Raw genomic sequence first — 16,281 nt, forward strand, 5'->3', positions numbered from 1 at the left:
TCCCTCTGTCTCCGTTTCTTCCCCTTCCACTCCTCGTACTACTCAATGCACAGTGGCTTTTGCCTGGATGTCACCCTGGAATCACCTCTCCTCACTAAATCCCTAGTGATTTAGCTGCCAGTCTCATGGGTGCTCACTGGGCCTTTTCTTCTTCGACTTTTCTGCAGCTCCTGACGCTACTGGTTTGAGACCTGCGGAGCCATCTCTTCGGCTCTTCCCTTCTCCCTTCCTTTGCGGGCTTCTCATACTCCTGCTCTGGGGTCAGCAAGCTTTTTTATAAAGGGCTAGAGAATAAATATTTTAGGCTTTGCTGGTCACACCGTCTGCTCTAAGGACTCAATAGTGCATTTGTAGGGCAAAACCAGCCGCAGACAATGTATAAATGAATGAACGTGGCTGTGTGCCAATAAAACACTATTTATGGCACTGAAATAGGAATTTCCTATCATTTTAATTGTCATAAAATATTGTTCTCTTACTTTTTTCCAATCATTTAATGCCTCTTTATTTTTGGCCGTGGAGTGCAGCAGCTTGATGTGGGATCTCAGTTCTCAGACCAGGGACCAAACCTGGGCTGCAGTGGTGAAAGCACTGAATCCTAACCACTAGACCACCAGGGAACTCCAACCATTTAAAAATATTAAAATAGACTTAGCTCACGAGAAGTACAAAAACGTCAGATCCTACTGGAGGGTTGCAACTGGCAACCCCTGCTTTTGACCTTCCCTTTAATTGGTTTGCAGGATGGCAGCTGAATTTGGTCATGAGTTGTGTCTTTTAGAAATCTCAAAGCAAAGGTGGGGTCTGCACCCTCCTCACATTTAAGTTACTTGAATACAATCCTTCCCAAACAGAGCCTTTAACTATTACTTATGTGCAAATGTTTCCCACCTCAGCTCTCTTCCATGCTTGCCTTCACCTCAAACTTCTCCCCTGCTCCCCAGCTCATTATCGTCTGGCTTAAGGAATGGAGTCATCACCCAGCCAGAAACCTGGAAGCATCTTAGACTTCATCCTCCCCACCCCCAACAGCACCGTCCAAAGCATCTTCCAACGCATTCCTTCCTCTCTACCATCACTGCTCCTAGCGGGGTTCAGTCCTCACCACCTCTCATTTGGACTGTTCGTGCCCCAATATCTGAGCTACGTGTCTTATAATACCTCACATTTGTTTGCTCTTTAGAGGCAGCTGGTGCCAGCTCTGAACAAATGACTCCCACCACAGCGTTAGAACAGACAAGTATCTGGGAGTTCCCGTCGTGGCGCAGTGGTTAACGAATCCGACTAGGAACCATGAGGTTGCGGGTTCGGTCCCTGCCCTTGCTCAGTGGGTTAAGGATCCGGTGTTGCCGTGAGCTGTGGTGTAGGTTGCAGACGCGGCTCGGATCCCGCGTTGCTGTGGCTCTGGCGTAGGCCGGTGGCTACAGCTCCGATTCAACCCCAAGCCTGGGAACCTCCATATGCCGCGGGAGCGGCCCAAGAAATAGCAACAATAACAACAACAACAACAACAACAACAACAAAGACAAAAAAAAAGACAAAGAACAGACAAGTATCTCTACAAGGTGTGAGGGACGGTGCAGGTAGACTAGTCTGTAAATTATTTCCTGGGAGAGGGGGGGAGTCTACCTTAAATATTACTAAACTAGAGCAGAGACTCAAGGGTTTTCCCAGCACCATGCACTCACTATAATATGACTTCTGGAATAGGCTCAAAAGACAGAGCTGGGGCCAGTGTACTACATGGCCTGTCACCCCGGTATGCTGACGGTCAGTGTACTACAATGTCCTGTCACCCAGGTATGCCAATGGTCAGTGTACTACAGTGGCCCGTCACCCGGCTATGCTGACAGCAAAGTGCTGTTTGTTTGCCGGGTCCCAGTTGGGTAAAGGTTACGAATTACTGCTTTGGACAACAATGTCCGTAACTTTTAACTTACATTAAGCTGGGAGTTTTCCCTGTGGTTTTGACTCACCAACAGACCTTTATCAAAGGAATTGCAAAAAGTGTCAGGTACCAGAGCCTTTCAACTCTTGGAAGACTGTTACCTGAGCTTCCCCTTTCCTTGGGTACTAAACAGCCCCCAAGTATTTAACCCTCCCAGAGGTGACACAAATTCAAATTCCTTGATCGATGTGGCCCAAACGCCACACGGTCCACGGAGGCTGATTATTTCCGTAGAGTGGTGCTCGTGACAGGACCGGAAATCCCTGCCTAGACACTCGACTTCTTGTAACGTCGCGTAAATTCATGTTAGTTGCTGTGAATCAGTCACTTCATGCCGATAACCTCGACGAAGCTAATCACCTTCCTAACAATGCTGGGTGGTTATGTCCCCACTTTTCTACTGCCTTGTCTATCTTTTTAGTCCTAATCTTATCCCTCATCCGAATGTTAAATCTGGTCTGTAACATCAACCCCACAAACTTTTTCTTCCAATTCCAAGACCAATCTCCAACAAAGGAGATTAGCTTTTCCCTCAAGTGTCTTCTAGTATTTGCTACCTGGGTAGCAGGCGATACTCTAGCCCACATCTCCATATAACGTCCACCTGAAATCCTCGTACTGTTCTCTCCAAAATTCTCACTTTTTCTCTTTTTCTTCCTTTTTTTTTTCCTTGGCCACCTTGAGGCACAGGGAGTTCCTGGGCCGGGGATCAGATATGAGCCGTGGTTGCCACCTAGGCTGTGGCTGCAGCAATGGCAAATCCTTAACCCACTGTGCCAGGCCCAAACCTGTGTCCCAGAGCTCCCAAGATGTTGGCTGATCCCACCACGCCACAGCAGGAACTTTTCTTTTTTAAGTGATAGAAAATAAAGCGTATATACTGAATCCACTTTTTCTCTGAAATCTGGACAGATCTCACTTCAGTCCTCTGTACAACCAAAGACTTGGCACCAACGCAGTTTTTTCCTTTTTTTCTCATAGGGTCTGTTGGGGAAAGAGCAGTAAAATCACAGCTAAGGGCAGACTGCCTGAGGCAGGCACCACCTTTGGGAAGAGGAAGAGGAACCAGAAACACTGGCCTAGGGAGGAATAATGGATGCAGACTGCCCAGGCAGGCTCTTGGGAACAGAGATGAACATGTGGCTGTGAAATAGGATTAAAAAGGCAGAAAGATCGGGGCCTCCCCCTACTTAATGGTCCAACATACCTCAGGGATTTGAAAAATTTTTTCACTCCCTGGTTCTAACAATTAAATCTCTTATGAGAAGCCAAATAGGCTCTCAGCTCACTCACTTTAGGATTATTTTACTTTAATTTTTGAAAGAGGGGGTTGGTTGCGGGAGTATGGAAACTGTGAAATGGTATTCCATTTTACGGTAGGGATGAGAAAAACCCTAAATGGAGGGAAACTTTTATAGTAACTAAGACAGAAACTTTAAAGACTTTGGCAGAGGAAACAGGAATGTGATTCTGAGAACAGACCTGGTACAAGTAAGACAAAAAAGAAAGAAAAACCTAACAGATTTTCAGTTTTCCAATAGAAACACCCGTTAACATACAGAGCAGCTTGTTTCTACAGTTCAACTAGGACTTGGCTTCATGGGCATTAAGAGCTGTGGCCAGGGCCCAGAAACCCGACCACCATGTTCCAGCAACCACAGAGTCTGGATTTTTCAGGAAAATGCCAATTTTCTCATCCGTTGTCCTCATAAATCATCAAAAAGTCCTATAAATATACTTATACGCCAAAATCCTTTCCTAGATAGTATGTTGGTTTAGAAAATACAGACCCTGCACCACTATCAATAACTCTGTTTCTATGGTAAAGTATAATTTATTTTTCAAACAGTAATTTACAAAGATACTTCCAAAATAATGCCTACTTTTGGGTTAGGAACTGGCTGAGAGTACAAGAGGTAAACAGTATTCTAACGAATTAAAATAATTATAACTAATAATGGTTTCTCTCAGTTTTTTTATTTTATAAATCACTACAAGGTCCCAGACTACCTTCTCCTTTGAAATACCTTTATTGCAGAAATATATTACCATCATGCCTACTCATCTGAGAATTTGTTTCCTAGAACTAAGCTTCCGAAGAAACTAGCACTGTCTTTGTTAATTAGTCTTCCATCACTGTGTGACATGCTTTGGCCTGGTGGTCCAACATAACAAACCAACAAAGAAATCAGTCATTAGAGAGCCTCCCGTCAAGACGTGGCCTTTCCGGAGTTCCCATTGTGGCTCAGTGGTTAACGAATCTGACTAGGAACCATGAGGTTGCGGGTTCGATCCCTGGCCTTGCTCTGTGGGTTAGGGATCCAGTGTTGCTGTGAGCTGTCATGTAGGCTGCAGACGAGGCTCAGATCCCCGCGTTGCTGTGGCTGTGGCACAGGCTGGTGGCTATGGCTCCGATTGGACCCCTAGCCTGGGAACCTCCATATGCTGCAGGAGTGGCCCAAGAAATGGCAAAAAGACAAAAAAAAAAAAAAAAAAAAAAAAAAAAGACGTGGCCTTTCCGTACCCTTATTTACCTCCAAGTCATCACAATCACATCTGATCCCCTTCCTCTGGGGCGGTGGTTCTCAGTCTGGGACATGTGTGGTCACCTGCAGAGCTTCCCTAGAGACCTCTGCCAGGGCTGTGGCCTGGGACCATGAAGGGTTAGGGGGAGACCTGGGCTCATGTGTTTTGATTCTAGGGCACATGCTGGCTGAAAACAACATATTTAGGTGGCGAGGGGAGGAGCTAGAACACTGGTCTCGAGGAATTAAGTCCCGCATTCTCAAAGGGAACAGACCAAAAGTGTGCCCAGCACCAAACAAGACTGCACAAACAAAATTAACAAAAGAGCTGTACGGTAGAAATCTGACAGAACACTGTAAACTGGCGATAGTGGAAAAAATAAAAATCATTAAAAAAAGAAATTAACGAAAGAGAAAGGAGTGAAAACACGCAGACCGTTGGAGGAGGAGCATCAGCTCAGATGGACATCTGCTTCTGTTTACAACACATCACTATTTTGTGAGCGTTACAGTGCACCACCTTTTTAAACCACACATTCCGGCTCTCGCTCAAGAAGACAGCACGACCATCCTAAACACAACACGCATTTTCAGACCCAACTGCCGGCGGTCAAGGATCAAGGTGGTTAACAATCCCGTTCCCCTCTGTAAAGCAGAGGCTACTGTTTTGCTTTTGCTATTGTTCTAAGAAAAATTTTGAAAAGGTTCCACTCAAAACCATGATCTCTTTACTTTCAAAACAAGTTATGACTCTGTCTAATCGCTTTGGTCTTCTAAAACATGTAAGGACAACTAGAGACACTAGTATAAGTACTTTTAATTTGTCCTTACCGCTCTTCAGTGACTGCAAACAAACAACCTTACCAACTCTACACCTGACCTTGTGTTATCAAGTGGACTGGAGGCTGAAGTAGCAAGTGTAAATGCTGAACACAAAAGAGTAGAAATCTAAAAAGGAAAAAAACCCTTACCTTTGGTTTTTTGTTCCGTGACCTGCAAAATAAATTAATAGACATACGTAAGTGACACTGCTTTCTAATTCCGGATTGTATTATAAGAGTATTTTGCTTCTGATAACAAGTAATTCAAGCTGTCAGAGACACAGGCATAGTTAAAATACAGAAAGTCAGTTCAGGCATCCTTCTGAAGGCAATGGCCATACATCCAGCTATACCTTACATAACCATCGTTAAGGAGGAGTCTAAAAATTAAGACAAAAAGCATTCCAATCTCATTAAATGATGCGGTCCTTGTACTGGGAATGCTGTTTCCCATTTTGACTACAAATGGATGAGGCCCAGAAACAAAATTAACCACAGGGACAAAAAGATTTCCATATGAGTATACACACAAACACTTGATTTCAAATTCAGAAAGCAAAAGTTTAAGGGCCCAAGCTCAGAGGCATCTGAGGTCATGGCAGAAGTAGGATTCAAAATCAAGCCATGCCACTTCCTGGCTATGCGATCTCGGTTTTCCATTCTGTTGAAGGGAGATAATAACAGCATCTCCTTGCAAAGGGCTGTTGTAAAGATTAAGTCAGATATCCTATACCAATGCTCAGTAACTCCTATTATCATCAAAGTTTATAAAGAGTAACATAAAACAGAGCAGTAAGATTGTGATATGTAAATTTTGAACAAATACAGATTGCTGTGTAGAAAGTATTTCTTTATATAGTAACTAATACATCTCTGGAAGTGATTAACCTAGAAGGTTGGACATGCTGAATATAATGGGTTTTTGGAGAGGTTGGAAATAATGATTAGGAGTCACATGGAAAACGGCTTCTACTCTTAAGAGGGGAAAATAAAGGAGGGCACCTAATTATCCATGGCCTGTAATATTAAAACAAAACCACAAAAGGTCATGAATAAAGAAAACATTCCAAAGGAAATGTACCAGAATGCCAATAGGAGTTACGTCACATCATTGAGATAATGGGTTCTTCTGACTCCCCTTCAACACACCAACCAACTCATCTTCCAAAAGACATTTTTACTTTTTGCTTTTTTAGGGCCACATGCGTGGCATATGGAAATTTCTGGGCTAGGGGATTGGAGCTAAAGCTGCTGGCCTATGCCACAGCCACGCAGAATCTGAGCTGTGTCTGCGATCTACACCACAGCTCATGGCAACGCCAGATCCTTAACCCACTGAGAGAGGCCAGGGATCGGACCTGCATCCCCATGGATACTAGGTAGGGTTTGTTACCACCGAGCCATGGCGGGAACTCCCAAAAGACATTTTTATGTTGGTTCTCTGACGTTTGTAATAGGAATATTCATACAGAGAAGAAGAGGTTTGATTATTTGTGGCTGGTAAGCCTGTGACGTTACTGCTCTGGGTGTTCCTAAAAACGCGCTCGTCTTTGGAAGGCAAGTCCTGTGGGTAACCGGGCGGGGTCACAAGGGATTCCAGCACGCCACTGGGTTAAACAATCTACTTGATTGACCCCCTGGAGTGCTTATGTTCTTGCATTCAAAGACACGCCAATTCTCATGCACTGAATTTGTGGTAGGCAGCCTCTTACAATGAATGTGTTTTCCAGTATAACTGTTACAGAGCTCAATTCTCCTAATGTCCCTATAACTCCCCCCCCATCCAAGAATGGACCGATGTATCTGCATACCAATTCCTTAAGGCAATTTAAGGTTTACACCATCGTAAGCATTTCTCAGAACACCCTCTGCGAGATCAGTTACACAGCTATGCTTCCCCGGCTGTAAAAGACAAACCCAACTAATGGCAAACGTGTCTCTCGCAATGTGGGCTCTGGTGAAAGGCTGTCCCTCAGAAGGGGAAAAACTGGATGATCAAAGCACATTCTGCCAATGCTGAACAATGATCCCTCAGTGGCATCAGCCTAATGAATGTGAGTGAACTCCTCCTCTGATACCTCTCTCGTGAAGGCATATCTAACAGTTTACTCAGGGATGGCTCCAGAAAGAGCGAACCACCATAACCACTGAGCACAATGGGAAAGAAGCTCATGCTTAATTTCTATGTAGAAATAATTTAATTTAGCTTTAAATAAATGTCCTTTCTTCATGAAAATTATGTTGCTGGCATTCATTCTTGACCATCCACTTACTAAAGTTTTTTGAGTATCACTTTTGCTCCAGGCACCGTCCTTGTTACTGGAAATACAGGTATGAATAAAACCTTGAGAAACTTACATCCAGTCTAACGGGGAAGACAAACACGAAGAGATGCTGCGAGAAAGATGTGGGAGCACTATGTGGGGGCACCACAGATGGACGCTGACTGACTGAATGACCCCGTTATAGAACCTCTGGCACATCCTCTACAATTCTTTGCATCGTAGCACGTTTTAGGCCTCCTAGTTGAGGCGGTGTCTGTCTCTACAGTGAGGTTGGAAACCACTAAGACAGTCACATGGTGAGCTCTGCGCTCTTTCCTTAAAACTGCTAAATCAGAATCTAATTCTGAAATTACACAATGGTTTGGAATGATAAAACAATATCAGAGGCCATGAGTCATCAGCCTGGGTCCTGTGTCAGCCAATCTAGAACATTTCTGAACAAATATGATTGAATTTTTACTGTTCATAATTAGCCTTTTGAAATTTCACTTATGGTGATTTTCTGCTTTGCCACAACTGATTTAACCAGTTGTGGGGTTTTTTTGTCTTTTTAGGGCCGCACCCGAGGCACATGGAGGTTCCCAGGCTAGGGATCCAATCGGAGCTACAGCTGCTGGCCTACACCACAGCTCACAGCAACATCGGATACTTAACCCACTGAGCAAGGCCAGGGATTGAACCCGCAACCTCATGGTTCCTAGTCGGATTCATTAACCACTGAGCCACGACGGGAATGCCTGATTTAACCAGTTCTTAATGCAGATGTGCGTACACAGGGGCGAATGTCCAGCTGTATATATGAACGTCTCTGCATAAATAATCCCCATTCTCTATTGAATAAACCACACCATCTTTCATTTTAAAATCATTTTTCTATTAGTGGGATCTACAATAAAATTTACAGATGCACATTTTATTAACCACTTCTGGTATTGATATTTCAGGTTAAAAAATGTTGTCTATGTAAGGAACAAAGATGGACTGTGCACTGCCTAAAACAACTGCTCTATTTGGCATCTTCTTGTTACCAGCCCAGTGGCCAACTTATCAACCATGCAATCCCAGACTGCAAAATCCACTTTTTGTACCTATCTGGTAGACGAGGTGGGAATGTCCTAAAGGAAAGCAAGTCTTCACTGAGGTTCACACTCCCGGCCCTCCAGCAGGAAGGTCAGCGTGTGCAGGTACAGGGGCAACGCCCTGTACGCCCGTAGCTGTGGACCTGCATGTGGCAGCCTCAGTGATAAGGAATGTGGCTGCATACACAGGGGCTAGGATAAAAAAAGCCTCTGAGTCATGATCTGACATTTTTATTCAGACTCTTTACTGTCATTTTAGACAGTTCCAACAAGTTCAGCTTAGAAGTAGCACATCTGAAGCAGGCCCAGATAGCATAAAGATGTGACGGTGGGCACACCACTATTAGCAGCAAAAGAAACACATTTAAAAGCAGACAGGAGCTCCCGTTGTGGCTCAGTGGTTAACGAATCTGACTAGGAACCATGAGGTTGCAGGTTTGATCCCTCGCCTTGCTCAGTGGGTTAAGGATCCGGCGTTGCCGTGAGCTGTGGTGTAGGTCGCAGACGAGGCTCGAATCCTGCATTGCTGTGGCTGTGGTGTGTAGGCCGGCGGCTACAGCTCCGATTGGACCCCTAGCCTGGGAACCTCCATATGCCGAGGGAGCAGCCCAAGAAATAGCAAAAAGACCAAAAAAAAAAAAAAGAAAAATAAAAAAAAAAAGGCAGACAAACCCTCTAAGAGCACAGCAGTCTAATAGAGCACCAAACAATAATGAATACTCCTTTTAATTAAGTCTTGAAGAAAAGATAAATTACATTTCACATGTTTAATGTGGCAGGGTCATGTGTAATTCAATTCAGAAAATATTTCCAGTATTGTGGTTTGTGCTGGCACTCCTAAATAATCTCAATACTTCAGAAAACTGAATTATGGGAAATGTCATATCCAATGGTGCTGAGGAAACTGCAGTGTCCTTTATCCTATGCACTGTCTTGTGTTCAAATGCCCTGAGCCTGTTTTAAATCTAGAGGTCCTTCCGAACCTTGCAACCATTTCCACCTCCCTAAACTGAGCTTCAACAGCCTGGCACCAGAGCAGGGACCCTCAAACCTGCCCCCTGGTGAAGCCCTGTTTTCCAAGGGCTTCAGGTAGTGGCGATAAGAACTAGAGGCAGAGTGGTTCTGCCACGCACTTTGCAGACGCTTCAAAGCAATTCTGCCAAGCCAGAGCCCAAGTCAGGTAATGATACAAGAGTGATGAGATGGGGGAGGTAAGCTCAGATAACCCCCCCCGGGGGGGGGGCAGAAGGGCAGCTCAGAGGGGGCAGGCAGGGAGGTCTAACTTCTTTCTGTTTCAGAAGGCTCTGCCAGGCAAACACTTCCATGAAGACCTGACAGTTGACAGCTGTCAGTCCTTTGTCTTTTTTCTTTTAGCATCTTTTCCCCCCTAAGCAAATTCCTCAAAGCCGTGCAATACTATCCCTCAAAGCATTAAGCAGGCCCACCAGATCCTTTAATGAGGATAGTTTACAGAATTATCAAAAGGTAAACTCCACATAAAGGACCATGTTATATGTGGACCCAAAGGACATCAGGGTAAACTCTGGCAAGCTTTGAAAAGAAAACGGAGATTAATTACGATACAAATATGGAAATATGACAAGAGTTTAAGTGTTGATAATTCTCTTGCTTTGCTCAATATAATGTTTACTGTTGTTTTCGTAAAATCAGCTGTAGCATTAACATCTACTTTATGGTAATAAATGCAGGTCTTTAACTTTCTCCCACTTTCAAAACTTAAAACTCTTAAGTAAACGATTGCTTCAAACAGCATTACCAGGAGGTCAGGTACCCAAGCAGAGGCGATTTCTTACTCCAGATGTTTGGTGGATAGAAAGACTGACTTAATTGATTAAACCCACCTTCTGAGTGGCTTCTTTTTTCTTTTTATCCTCTTTCTTCCTTTTCTTGTCTTCCATTAACTGTTCTTCCCTTTCTTGCTCCTTCTCTCTGTCAAAGTAATGTCACACCACAAGGTTAAACATCTATATTCACGGTCGATTTGTACAGCAAATTAAATGCCTACAGATGGTGTGTAGGGCAACAAACATTTCATCCCTGAGCCGAGCGTAACATTCTACTCAAACTAGGAGGATGCACAAAACTCACCCTTACTTTGGTTTGCCACTCCTTTTGCAAAATTTGGTTTTAAAGAAGCCGTTAAAGTGAACTTTCATAATACCTTCCCAAATAAACACACTCGAATAATGCATTTCCACGAAGCAAAGAACCCAATATGAATACACGACATCAACTGGCTTCTGACAATATTCCTCACAAATAATGCAGAATGTATGGATTCATTTATGGTTCACGGGTATTTACCATAATTTAGCTATTTTTCTCATGACAACTTCGGAGTGATGAACATAAAATCCTACGTTCTAAATTCCACATTTTTCTTCTATATTATTAACGCTGTATGTTTTACGTGTTTTCTATATGTGTTTTCTTTTCTTCTTTTTTTTTTCAGCTGTGACATATAGTAGCTGGATGTGGGATCTCAGTTCCCAGACCAGGGATTGAACCCAGACCGCTGCAGTGAAAGCACCAAGTCTTAATCACGACACCACCAGGGAATTCCCTCTATTTGTGTTTTGAAGGCAGCATTGAATATCCTATCAATCCATGTATTCCCTACTGGGTGAGTGCACAGTTACATGCTCCTGTACACCTGAACTAAGATCACCAGGTTTTGCTTCCTCAATTAAAATAAAATATACACACGTAAACATTCTAATTGAAGAAATATGCTGAATCTTAAGACATTAAGATAAACTATACTTCACATTTGAAAAGTAGCTGTAAAATGTAATATTCATTCCACTATATATTTTTATGTCTAGTCTGATGTCTAATATATATACGGAGTGCGGCAAACGTCTACCTCTACGTATGGGCTGGGAAAGAACACATAAACAACCACGGGTGTTACTTCAACACTCAAGGCAGGAAACCCCAGATGCCATGCTTCTTGAATTTCAGAGCTGGAAGCAGAGTTAGAAATCTAGCTAGTGCCCAGTTCCAACCACTGAACAGATGCTGCCTGTAGTACTTGTGATTTTAAGTGATCAAACACATCAAATCCACGGTGTCACAGATAGCACCTAGATGAAGGCTACCTTGAAAGTCAGACAAATTAAAGAGAGATGCTCCATGTTTTCAGACGTAGCAAAAATCACAAAGATGGTTCTGAAGGACTCAGGTTTGAGGAGTGAAACTCCCTTAACCTGCACAGAAGGAACTGAGGACCTCAGTGAGGCGCACTCTCATGAATAGGCAAATAAATCTTTATTTATAGAAAATAAGAACTAAACAAAAAAAGCGTTCGACCTGCATGTCAAGTTTTGGCTGGCTCTGCCTACATTCACAAATACTGCCCTTTCTCCTTCTGTGTCTCTGGGCCTAAATATATAAAAGCCTCAAGTGCACAATTCACACTCCAAGCCACCCTTTTCCACGAAAACCTTAAAACTATAGTCAAGGGGGAACTCCCTGGTGGCTCCGTGGGGAAAGATCTGGCATCGTCACTGCTGTGGCGCAGGCTTGATCCCCGTGTTGGGGGACTTCCGCATGCTGCAGGTGTAGCCAAAAAATAAATAAATAAATATGCACGTATAAAACAAAGAAGAGATTTTCGTGTAACTTCCTTAGGTTTAAGGCTGGACTTCTTTGGAGTCAGTGTGTGTGTACATCAGCCTAAGTGTGAAGTTCCTGGTGAACACCCATTTGCAGCTGTATTTAATATACTTTAAGAAAATGTATTTATGAGAATTGGCAAGACAGATGTTGACCACCTAAGGAAGGCTGGCCACAGATCCTACTACATTTGGCTCCTAAAGCCTCCTGCTTCCTCTGGCTGTACATGGAAGAAGATGGGGATCCTCGTGACCCAGTTACTGCAACTTGGTTTCCACAGTTTAAAGTACAACTGGCTACAGAAAGAGAGCAACCACAGCCTACCTCCCCGTTTAAACATTCAATGCTCTAAAAAGCACTGTTACAAAATTAAAAGCTTATTTCAAAAAATGCAATATAGGAGTTCCTGTCATGGCTCAGAGGTAATGAACCTGACTAGTATCCATGAGGATGGGGGTTCCATCCCTGGCCTCGCTCAGTGGGTTAAGGAGCCGGCACTGCCATGAGCTGTGGCGTAGGTCGCAGAGGTGGCTCAGATCCCATGTTGCTGTAGCTGTGGCGCAGCCGGCACCTACAGCTCCGATTCAACCCCTAGCCTGGGAACTTCCATATGCCGTGGTATGGCCCTAAAAAGACAAAAAAATAAAATATTAGAAAAATGCAACGTAAAAAAAAAAAAGGCAGCAAGTCTTTAATGAGACACTTTCTTAAAAAACAACTAACCTTTTCAAATATTTTTTCCTATAAACAGGTAATTCAGGGAAAGGGACTGAAATTTATGTTCACCACAAGCAGATTTATTTCCAAAACAAATATTTTTCAAAGCTTTCCAGGAGACAGGCTGTGCTTTCACCCTGATCTTTTACTGTTGGTAGAACTGAGCCTTCTCTTTAAATTTCACTTCCTTAGGAAGAACTTATTTTCCCAAACTAAGCCGAATAACCTACCATCCACCTAATAATGAATCAAAAAGAGGGGGTTCACCTTTCTTCTAATTCAGTCCTGCCTGCTCTCTCAGCTGCGCATTAGCACCATCTGGGGAGCTGACCGTCTTTCTTTTTTTTTTTTATGGCCTCACCTGCGGCATATGGGAGTTCCCAGGTTAAGGGTCAAACTGGAGCTGCAGCTGCTGGCCTACGCCACAGCCACAGCAACTCGGGATCCAAGCTATGCACGCGACCTAGACCACAGCTTGTGGCAACACTAGATCCTTGACCCACTGATCGAGGCCAGGGACTGAACCTGTGTCCTCATGGATACTAGTAACCTGCTGAGCCACAACAGGAACTCCCATTTGGGGAGCTTTAAAATAGATCTAGTCTGCGTCTGAGCCGAGCAGGGGTGAAGGGGCATCTCTACAGGGAAGGCATCAATGCCGATGGCGACGGGTGATCAGGTACACACCGATCAACAAGCGGGTTGATCAATAAGTACAGAGGGATGACGACAGTCAGGTTTCCTACTACTTACAAAAGGAGTCACCAAAATGGAAAAGGAGAAAACTCAAGTGAACCCTGTGGAGTTGGATCAGAATTAGTTATTGGCATGAACTCATGATTTTCAATACATACGGACAGACGTAATAAAAAAAGTAGGTGTAACTCTGTGTGCCCATATGTGTATGTTCCTTCATGTATGTAAACACACGCACTAGCCCCTAGCGCTATCACTGACAGAACTTGGGAACAGCAACATTCAAATACTGCAGCTATGAACACATCTTGAACCCAGATTATGGCTTCTGAATACCACTTTTCACTAAGAAAACCAGGGTTCTTTGGAAAAGAGCTAATTTGGGGGCTAGAACATGGAAAGTATAAACGAGCCTGGAATGCTTGTTTGCCAAGAAACAAGAAAACCTTCAACAAATGAAGGAACATGCCAAATGGTCACAGGAGCCAGGGTGAAGGGGCTCCTACAGCTAAAGCTGGGACAATATGAGCATAAAAATAAATGGTAATAGCAGATTATAAGCCATTGAATAAAAGAGGAAATCATGAGTTCACATAGATAGAAATATGTAAATAACTACATTGAAAATGACGAGGAATGTGATATCCACATAGTTTTAAAGCACCACACCATAAAAACACTTACTGATTATAAAGGAGAAAATAACAATTACATAGAGGATAGGCCTGAGAGACCGCATCTTAATCAAGTAACCCATGGGAACATCACCATCAATAATGGGACAGACTGAAACTGCGAGCGACCTGATAGGAGGCCGTGGAACCCAGCTCCGTTTCTACAGTCCTCTCGAGTAGGTATAACCTGAATACCATCACGAGGAAACAGCAGAGAGTCCCGCCGAGAGACGTTTTAGAAAATAACTTCAAGGAGTTCCTGTCGTGGCGCAGTGGTTAATGAATCCAACTAGGAACCACGAGGTTGCAGGTTCTACCCCTGGCCTTGCTCAGTGGGTTAAGGATCTGGCGTTGCCGTGAGCTGTGATGTAGGTCACAGACTCGGCTTGGATCCCGCGTTTCTATGGCTTTGGTGTAGGCCAGCGGCTACAGCTCTGATTCGACCGCTAGCCTGGGAACCTCCATATGCTGCAGGAGTAGCCCTAGAAAAGGCAAAAAGACCAAAAAAAAAAAAAAGAAAAAAGAAAATAACTTCAAAAGTTAATTGCAATCTTCAGAAGGCTGAAGGTCATGAACACCAAGGGAAGACTGAGGAAGGAGACGAAAGAGATACAACCATTAAATGCAAAATGTGATCCTTTTGCTATAAAGGCCGTTACTAGGGCAAGTGTCAAACCCTGAGTAGGGGCTGAAGATTAAATGATAGTAATACATTGGTGTTAATTTTTTTTTTGGCCGAGCCCAAGGCAGGCGGAAGTTCCTGGGCCAGGGACTGAACTTGTGCCATTGCAGTGACCGGAGCTACAGCAGTGACAATGCTGGATCCTTACCTGCTAGGCCACCAAGGCACTCCCTAATATTTTCTTTCAGATGGTTGTACTGTGGGTATACAGGCAAATGTGTTTTAGAAATACATTCGATATTGGGGAAAGAGTGCAGGTGATGGGACACTGGGTCAGCCATTTATCCTTAAAAGATTCAGGGGGGAAAAGTCTTACAACTTCTCTGTAAGTTCAAAATTGTTTCCAAAAACAGGAGTTCCTACTGCGGCACAGTGGGTTAAGGATCCAACTTATCTCTGCTGCAGTAGTGCAGGTTCGATGTCCAGCCCGGTGCAGTTCAAACCCTGGCATTGCTGCAGCTGTGGCTCAGATTCGATTCAATCCCTGCCCAGGAACTTCCATATGCTGAGGGTGTGGCTGAAAAACAAACAGAAAAACCAAAGATCGTTTATAAAAATAAAACAACAACAACAAAAAACAAACCATTTCCCAGGCAGCACTCCAGATCAGTTACATAGGAATCTATGGGTTTTTTTTCCCAAATCACTCCCCCAAGGGGTTCTAACAACATAGTTGGAGTTGAGAACTACTGCTCTCAATTCTTGTGTTTAAGCCTGAACTTTGTAAAATATATCTATTTATACCTCAAAAATCAAACCTCCAATACAACAAATACAAATGCCAGGTGACTAGAAGCATCTCACTTTACCTTCAAATGTCTCTAGATTTGGAAGCAGTAGAAATCATCCATACCTTCCCCCATCTCTTTTTTTTTTTTTTTTTTTTTTTTTTTGTCTTTTTTGCCTTTTCTAGGGCTGCTCCTTCGGCATATGGAGGTTCCCAGGCTAGGGGTCTAATCAGAGCTGTAGCCGCTGGCCTACGCCAGAGCCACAGCAACGCGGGATCCGAGCCGCGTCTTCAACCTACACCATAGCTCACGGCAACGCCAAATCCTTAACCCACTGAGCAAGGCCAGGGATCGAACCCGCAACCTCATGGTTCCTAGTCAGATTCGTTAACCACTGCGCCACGATGGGAACCCCTCCCCCCCAATCTCTAAATACACAGCCAGAGGCAAGTGTAAACACCGTAATCTAGAACAAATCTAGAACGGT

The 16,281-nt window shown here is 43.7% G+C and overlaps 1 protein-coding gene across 4 annotated transcripts in view; it reads right to left on the minus strand.

The window, feature by feature from the left end:
- Positions 1-16,281, minus strand: part of TNRC6B (trinucleotide repeat containing 6B) — a 259,378-nt gene that overhangs the window by 73,013 nt on the left and 170,084 nt on the right. For all 4 annotated transcript variants that reach the window (XM_021092847.1, XM_021092845.1, XM_021092843.1 and 1 more), the window contains 2 exons: positions 10,521-10,608; positions 5,445-5,466 (listed from right to left, as the gene is read on the minus strand). In XM_021092847.1, the coding sequence (XP_020948506.1) occupies positions 5,445-5,466; positions 10,521-10,608 (110 nt within the window). The remainder of the gene's footprint in view (positions 1-5,444; positions 5,467-10,520; positions 10,609-16,281) is intronic.

Source organism: Sus scrofa, chromosome 5 (assembly GCF_000003025.6).
Source record: "Sus scrofa isolate TJ Tabasco breed Duroc chromosome 5, Sscrofa11.1, whole genome shotgun sequence".
Lineage (NCBI taxonomy): Eukaryota > Metazoa > Chordata > Mammalia > Artiodactyla > Suidae > Sus > Sus scrofa.